This window comes from Cryptomeria japonica, chromosome 10 (assembly GCF_030272615.1).
Source record: "Cryptomeria japonica chromosome 10, Sugi_1.0, whole genome shotgun sequence".
Taxonomy (NCBI): domain Eukaryota; kingdom Viridiplantae; phylum Streptophyta; class Pinopsida; order Cupressales; family Cupressaceae; genus Cryptomeria; species Cryptomeria japonica.
Genome location: NC_081414.1, coordinates 230,888,748 through 230,897,459, shown reverse-complemented (window position 1 = coordinate 230,897,459; position 8,712 = coordinate 230,888,748). Strand labels below are relative to the sequence as shown.

The 8,712-nt window shown below is 36.8% G+C and overlaps 1 protein-coding gene across 1 annotated transcript; it reads left to right on the top strand.

The window, feature by feature from the left end:
• The first annotated feature begins 239 nt into the window (after positions 1 to 239).
• On the top strand, positions 240 to 8,064 carry LOC131077799 (probable purine permease 5). The gene is made up of 2 exons (XM_058015351.2): positions 240 to 552; positions 6,429 to 8,064. The coding sequence occupies exons 1-2, from the start codon at positions 516 to 518 to the stop codon at positions 7,538 to 7,540; spliced, it is 1,149 nt and encodes a 382-aa protein (XP_057871334.2). The 5' UTR covers positions 240 to 515; the 3' UTR covers positions 7,541 to 8,064.
• Positions 8,065 to 8,712: the final 648 nt, after the last annotated feature.

Sequence of the window (8,712 nt, the reverse complement as noted above, 5' to 3'; positions counted from 1 at the left end):
CAGCGCTTAGTGTGTTCTTTAAGGCTGGCCGCCCACGAGTGCTCCGTGCTTTTTAAATAAAACTGTGAAAGGCAGCTCCGGATATGGCTTGAATCGAACTCACCCAAATCCACAAAAGGATTCACATTGCTTGATGTTCCTTCCGTTCCTGTACATTAAGAAATATATGGACGCTTTTTGCTGACACCTTAATCATTAATCCAAAAACCCACATGTAATCATGACTGCATCATTGAAGTACTAGCATAATAGATGATGGCTTGAAAAAAGTTCCTTAATATCAAATAGTCAAACTTACCTAACTCCACAAAAGTAATGCACATTGCTGATACGCGTTCCATTCCTGTGCACTTGTTAAACATGTGGACAACGTGTTCTTACACCTTAACCATTAACCAAAAGCCCAAATATAAACATGCCTGCGTTACTGCAATAATATCATAATATCTGACTGGCTTGGAAGAATTCAGGTCATATACACACATACAGTTTGTGTCCACCATTAGCCCTTACTCATGGAGGAAGAGACAGATCAACATGACATTCACCCAAGTAAGCAAAATTTGATACTCTTAGTGAAATAAGTCGCGATTGCTCTGTAACTTTCTTCTTGTGTAGTTCGTTTTCTTCTCAATTTACTTATAGTAGACACAGTAGAAGACACCTTGGGTTTGTAGAGTTCAATTTTTCATTTTACTAATTGTATTTGATTTTACTACATGTTAGAGACTCAATACTCATTGTCATGGACATACAGAGGTTATTAACGTCCCGGGTTTCAATTTTTCATGGTATTAATTGTATTCAATCCCATCACATGCTAGAGATTCAATACTCACTGTCTTGAGCATACAGAGTTATTAGGGCAACGGGTCTCAATTTTTCATTGTAGTAATTGTATTTAATCACATCACATGCTAGAGATTCAAAACTCATATCCTTGGGGTTATCACTGTCTCCCCACTCTTTTTTAGAACAAGGTGCTGGTGCATAGAATATTTTATAGCATTGTGTGATAACTGATAAGCATGAAGATTAATCGAGGTAAACCCCTGCTGCAGTGAACATGTGCTCTCTCTGGACTAGTCTAGAGGAAATGCTGCATTTTTGTAGGATATGCACCAATTAAATGTTTCTTAAGTATTTAATATTTTATTATACATATAAGTGGCACCATGGCACAATGGAAAAGTTCCTTCATGATGAGTTATGGGTTTTGATGTCGAACCTTAAGATGAAATATGTTTCGTACAACCATGTGTGGGTGGACTCATGAGGTCTGGTTTACACCTGACAGCGATTACAGGGTCAAAACTAAATAGAAATCCTATTTTGAGCTTCCACGAGCCAGGCGTCAAATTGGAGCTATGTCCTCACACCACGGTGTCTAGTTTATACCTGAGTTCAGTCATGAGGTCAAAACCTGAGGATACGAAATTTGAACAAGATCTAAGGTAACTAAATAGAAATCCCCTTTCCAGTTTCCACAAGGACAATCTCAAACACCAAATTGGAGGTATGCCCTTGCAGAGTTCTATTTTCTCCTGAGCTTAGTCGTGAGGTCAAAATCTGGAAGTTAAAATTTGAGCAATATTTAAGGTAAATAGAAAGAAATGCCCTTGTGTCTGTTGATTTTAACACTTTCAGATTAATGTAAACTCAGAAAATCAGAATTTAATTACTAACTAAATTGATTAAATGAATAGGTTATAGTTTTCCAGATTTAAGCATAACGAAGAAAAGAGCAAAATAAGTACAAGACACAATTACCCTGGGAAAACCTCTTAGGAGGAAAAACCCAGCCAGAAAAGATCCTCAGATCTGATTATGGATTGAATGCATATGAAGGCTACAACACTTATCTCAAGTACTTGAAGGTGATTCCACTTAGGACTGATAATGTCTTCCACAAGAGTGCACTTTCATAAGCTTCAAATTGTCACATCTGCCCCCTTTAACAGCAATCAGGTCCAAACCCTAGATCTGCAATATTTGCATATGAAGTCTGCTCTTTTATGGACTGCAGCCTTAGCACTCAGTTCGCTCTCCACATTGATGAATTTCGCACCTTAACTAGTAGATGAAGTTCGCTTTAATGGCAGAGATAATTCGCTGTGATGGCAGATACAATGTTGCTCCTTGAAGTTCGCATTAGGCAGGCACATATATTTCGCATGGAAAAACTGAGTGATCAATGTGTGTTATTGAGATGAGAAGTGTCTTTGTTTATATGATGCATTGTCCATGTATGTCAGCTTGTGTTCATGTCGGCTTATCCTTTTAATTTATATTCTTTTCCCTTTAATCCGAAATGCATTCTATATAGGGTTGGACCTTTGCATGTGGCGTGGAGTAGCGTGGGTTCTTTAAGGTGTGCCGTGAGGTATAGGGCCCAGCCCTACACGCTAAATGGAGGGACCAGACCCTTAGGCGGATTCCAATTGCTTCCAATGTTGCCTGGGGCAATTGGAATCCGTCATCCCTAATTATAAACAACAGTGTCTTCCGAGCTTCCACAAGGGGGCTATCTTTGCCGAATGGGTGTCTCGCTTGTCTGTGACCTAAAACACATTCTACACTTTTTTTAATCATTTCTCATTCATTCCCCTTTTTCTTAATGAAATGGAAATTCAGGGCATGTGGTTACATTATAGTTTAGTTTGAGAAAAGTGTGATCAAGTTATTGAAAGCTTACTGTTGGAATTTTCCAACAAATGCTTGCCAAATATCGTTTTCCACATGTTAGCTTTACCATGCAGTGCAAGAAGACCCTAATATGGGTGAACTGAGAACTCTAGATGATAGTGTAGAAACAATGTCATATGCCTTGTAATTCAATGGTCGAAGACTCATTTAGCATTCCATGATCTTGCAGGAAGGCCTCGTAAGTTTTTTGTGAGTTGTAGGTTTTAGCCTTTAGATGAGCCTTGTTACAGTTGACTCTGCTTAAGAGCCTACTAAATGTCGAAGACCGCTGGTAGCCATGGCTTAAGCATGACACTCTGCTAGCTGTTTGTTGAAGTTTGCGTTAAATTATCAGAAAATATAATCTTTAACGCTGGGAAACTTAAGTTGACAATTGTCATGAAAATTGAAGATTTTGAATACAGGAATGTATAAAAATATCACACTGAAAAGCAAAAAGTAAATACACAGTATTGAACTATCAAACCTACAGCTGTTTTTCACTAATCTGAAAAGAAATACACTGAACTAACTCAAAACTGGAGTGAATAAATCACTCACACCCCTGCCATTCTTTTATAGACGAAGAAGGTTAGGCCAAAAAAAAACAAAGCATGCATGCAAAGCAAACAGGATTACACTCCTTAACCCAATCTTACAATCGAGGGATCAACACAACAGAAACTTACCCTTCGAATACACCATATTGGAAAGTGTGCCCTTCTCATGCAAACAAATCTTTCTTATTTTGGAGGAGGTTGAGGTTGGTACAAGCATGCTGAAGACAGGAATGTGTCTTCTCCTACATAATTGGGCGTGTGCCATCACTGTGAGAATACTAACCAAGCAACTTGTAAAAATTCTAACAGTCTGGGGTAAATTGTACACCAATCACCACTTATTTATTTTATTCAAGTAACTGTCTTGGTTGTGGTGGATCTAGGGGTTGATGAAGGCCTTCACTGTGCCTGATCTCTTGACGATATTGCTATTGTTATTGTGTCCACTCATTAGAGTAGGCCTGAAACTGTAACCACTATGTAGTCATAGTATTCATGTTACCCAAAGCTGCCGAGTCTTGAAGAATTAACCAAAATAAATAGCTTAACTCGTTACAAGCTGTTTCCAGGCCCTAGGCACTGCTAGAATAAGGTCTGAGCAGACATATGTCATGAATGGATTCATTACGAAGGTCAAAAAATTGAGGTTTGTCAACTGATCTAGGTGCAATGGAATCAATCTACGACATTTTATTTGTACACTTATATCTTTCTTTAACTGAAGGATATATATACCTAGGGAAATAGTTGTAGCGAAGTTGGTAATTCATCGTCATGACTTCCATTTTGAACTCAGAAAATAAGTCTCTTATAAAGTAAGTGATGAAATTTGTCAACATATTGAAAGGCAATTGAATTTTCCCCCCATTTTACAAAATATCTGTAGTTATAATTTTGGTGACTCAAAAGATACATTGAATGTGTGCACATCAATTTTGTATGTAACTATAGAGAAATTAAAACTTTAATGGAACTATGCAGAGTTCAATTCTTTGTTGATAATAAAGCTGGAGAAGAGAGTTTTCCTCAACTCTATTTGCAATTGCCAATTAATAAGTGGAATCTAAAATCAATTGAGGTTGATTAGAGTTTTAATGATTTAAATAAAAGATTGACGGAAATATTTAAATGTATTTATAAATACGAAAGATAATTATTTGTCAACTGCACTGGGCTCAAATAGTAACTGTAGGTCTAAAAGGAAGAAAATCATATTACAATGCTTAATATGGTCAAACTGAATTAATTACTGCTTGTGACACAAGGTGGAAATCCCGGACAATTTCGATGGTCATTGGTGCAATGTATCTCAATGGATGAAGCCAGATGCAATTATGTAATTTTTAATAGAATAGATAAGCCTCAATTATGTCATCTTAGGATCCCAACATAAATAAGGGGGCCATTTACCAGAGATTAACCAAAATCATTAGATAATTGTATATAGACTTCCATCCAATTTTTATCAAAACAATCTCTAGTAAATCATGTTCATATGATCATTGAAAATTTTGTCATTGAAGATTAGTAGGAAGAATTATACATGAATTCTTTAAGCTAAAATATAGTGAAAGGAAAAATGCCACAAAAGATTTTGCCTCTTTTTATTTCAGAGATTGTTTGTAAAGAATGGCAACTCACTTTTATGTAGTGGAGGATTGAATTAATGTTATAATATATCCTTTGTCCATGGATTATTTTTGTTTAAAAAATGCATCCAATACTACAAAAAATGAACATAAGAAATTTGCATCAACTTAGCAAAATAGTTACATGGAAAAGAAACAAACCTAGGGTTTATTAACTTCCAATAACATGAATCTAAGGTTTACAGACATATGCTGATCAGATCTGACAGAAATTTAAATCCGGAATCTCACATTCAAATCACAGTACTAAACGTAATGGAAAATAGTTGGTGGTTACTACAGAATGTCACTAAAAACAACCATCAAAGAATACACATTCTGCTCACAACCATAATGTAGCAGCTATTCAACGTAACTTTGGTATTTGAATGGGAAACACCAAGAAGCAATGCTGCTAACAATGATAGAAGATATTGCCCTGTCTAATCAGATTGGATCCGATTCACCTAGACCTCTAACCTGATGTGCTTGCATTTGATGTTTAGAGTCACCTTTTAGGTGCTGCTGTAGGTGTTCAACACTTGTATAGAGGTAAGAAATCCCTTATACTCACTACTGTAAGTGTTCAATACTTGTGTAGGGATGGGATTCACTTGTGCCTTCTGCTGTGGGGTGCAAAGCCTCGGATCTGGCAAGATGGCACTCCTTGTGCCTGCCACGAGGTTGACCTTGAAGCTGGAGGATGGGTTCTATTGCTGCTAGCTGATGCAGAAAAGCCCTTTTGACACAGTCATAAGCTTTGGCCATGTCCAACTTGATAAAAATTGCCTTCTCCTTAGACAATGCCATAGAGTTGAATAGCCTCAGTTGCTACAACTATCCCATCCAAAATTTGCCTACCAGCAACAAAAGTACCTTGCTCCATCGAGATTAGCCTATTGAGCCACGGCTTGAGCCTTTCCGCAATCAACTCGGTAATTATTTTATAACCACATTGCAAAGAGTTATGGATCTAGAAAGATCCAAAGATTTGGCCCCTTCGTTTTTAGGAATAAGAGCAAGGAATGTAGCATTCATGGCTCTTAACATCTGTTTGTTCCTTTGCAACTCCTGCACTACCTCCAAAAGATCCAATTTGACAATCTCTCAGAACTACTGATAAAATTTGATGGAAAATCCATTAGGACCAGGGGCTTTCCCCTTCTTCATCTAAAACACAATCTCCTCCAATTTAGCCAAAGAGATAGGTCAAATAAGAGATTCATTCATCTCCAAAGAAACCAGAGAAGGAATAGAGTCCAGGATTAAATTTTCTTCATCTCTAGGATGGAGAGAATCCTCAGTAAACGAGGAATAAAACTGAAAATCCTCCCACTAGCTTTCTTGGCTTGTGATTGATCTTAAAGGCACAGTGAGTTTTATTTGGTTTTTACTTATATATTTATATATCATTAATATTGTTTCGTTAAAGGAGAAATTCTTATTTATTGGTTTGTGCAGGTTACTAGTTGTACCATGGTTTTGAACTTTTAGTTCATACAACATTTGGAATCCTTGAAGAGTGCTTAACATTTTAATTGTTTTAACTCTGCAGGTACATCTCATAAGAGACCACAAATTTTATCTAAGTTGATTACGCAGTCGAATTATTCTCGGCTATGGAAAATATATGAAAGGAAATCACCTATTAGCTGGATAATCTTATTCCTTAGCATCTTTGCCATGATGACAGCTTTTCCAGCTTCCAGCCTTCTCTCTCGGCTTTACTATGTTGATGGTGCAAAGAGCAGGTGGCTGCTCTCATGGATAGCAGTAGCAGGCTGGCCTCTAACTGCTGTATTTCTATTTCCATTTTATTTTCAAAAAGGAATATCACCTACACCACTTAGCTGGAAACTTGTCATTTCATATGCAGTACTCGGATTCTTGAGCGCTGCTGACAACCTGATGTATGCATGGGCTTACTCGTATTTACCAGCATCAACATCTTCTCTTCTTGCTTCATCCTCACTCGCATTTACAGCAGTCTTTGCTTATTTTATTGTTGGAAAAAGATTGAATGCTTCCACTTTCAATGCAATTGCAATTATAACTGCAGCTGCGGTGATTATAGGCCTAGACTCAGATTCTGATAGGCCTGCAGGTGTAAGTGATGGTCAATATGCTGCTGGCTACATCTGGGATATTTTGGGTTCTGCCTTGCATGGCCTAATTTTTGCATTAGCGGAGCTTTTGTTTATTAAGTTATTAGGAAGGAAATCGTTCCATGTTGTCCTAGAGCAACAGGTGATGGTTTCATTATTTGGCTGTATTTTTACCACAATTGGAGTAATAATAAATGGTGATTTTACAGCTATGAATTCAGAGGCAGATGCATTCAAACATGGGCCAGTATCTTATTACATGGTACTTTTCTGGGGAGCTGTAACTTTTCAGCTTGGAATATTAGGAAGTGTGGCAGTGCTTTACGTCACATCAACACTACTGGCTGGGGTGCTTAATGCAGTACGAGTTCCTATTACTAGCCTTGCTGCTGTTGTATGCTTTCATGACTCTATGGGTGGCTATAAAATTCTTTCTTTAGTCCTCACAATTTGGGGTTTTGGTTCATACATTTATGGTTCTTCTTCAGAAGTCAAAATTGAGCATAACTCTACTGACTTGACAGCCAACAGGAAAAATCTTGAAGAAGAGTCTGTAGTTTAAAGCATGGCATTCAAGCTTAACAAATTCCCTTCCCTTTGCATGGGATAAATAGTTACCAAATTGGAAGGCTACGCTATGATAAGTTTTGAAAAACTAAGATACATAAGACTTTGAGTTTCCCTCTTCAATTGGAATATTTGTATGGTGCCATAAAATCACACGATTTGCCACAGGATTGCACTTAGTGGTTGTGGAAACAATATGCAAAAGAGGCCTTGGTCACCAGGCAAAATATTGGACTCCACACTAATACAAATAAAGGAATCCTTCCAACAGGTAGAGCTAAGGTAAGAATTGAGTTGATGAAAAGGTCTCAATAAGTTGAGATGAGTAAAGAAATGCATTTCCTTGCAATATAAAAAATGCCTCATCAGGTCAAAATAATTTTAAACAGTACGAGTTTAAACAAGGAGGTTGAGGTAATTTTGGTTGATAATAAGATTGTATAATTGCATAATTCTGTGTATTATATTTCATTTGAGAATAATATATGTGCTCTAGTTTGGGGTCCTAAACTCAATAAATTATTGCTCCTCAACTCAAATTTTTGTTTAGGAAGGAAGTTATGGCCAGTTCAACATGGGAGATTCAAATGCACAATTAAGTTTTGCATTTGATCTATTCTCTATAACCTTGTGCATTTGTTTATCAATTTTACAGTGCCTCTACTTAATTATCTTCATAGAAGCAGTACTAGAATTACATGAGATAAGCTGCATGAATTGATAAATATTGATCACTAATAGAAGGTTCTGCAATATTGGAGGACTAAACCTAATGTGTGTTCACAAGCTACAAATGTGATCAAGGCTGCAATAAGTTTCGATTTGCTGAATTTGTAGTATCGGAATAAACTGAATAACTGAACTCTATATAAGGAAAGAAATCATTAATAAATATTAAATATAATTAAACTATAAATGGGTGCTTATACTCTAATAGAGACACACATTATCATCATAAATACATAGTACAGTATATGATTTCTCAGCTCATTTACCTATTTTCAACTTAGAATTTATTAATACATTAATATTTCAACACAACGCAATGTAAGCTCGAATAATTTTGGGTCTCTATTACATTACACTTAGCCTCTCCTTCTAATCCTATACCCTCATATCGCTGCTCCTTCCTCTGCACCTGGAGGATCTCCTGCTATAGATCTTGTT

Excerpts from the sequence above, each read along its gene's own strand:
- LOC131077799 (XM_058015351.2), top strand. The coding sequence starts at position 516 with ATGGAGGAAGAGACAGATCAACATGACATTCACCCAA. Across the intron at positions 553-6,428 it reads TCAACATGACATTCACCCAA|GTACATCTCATAAGAGACCA; the intron begins GTAAGCAAAATT and ends TTAACTCTGCAG.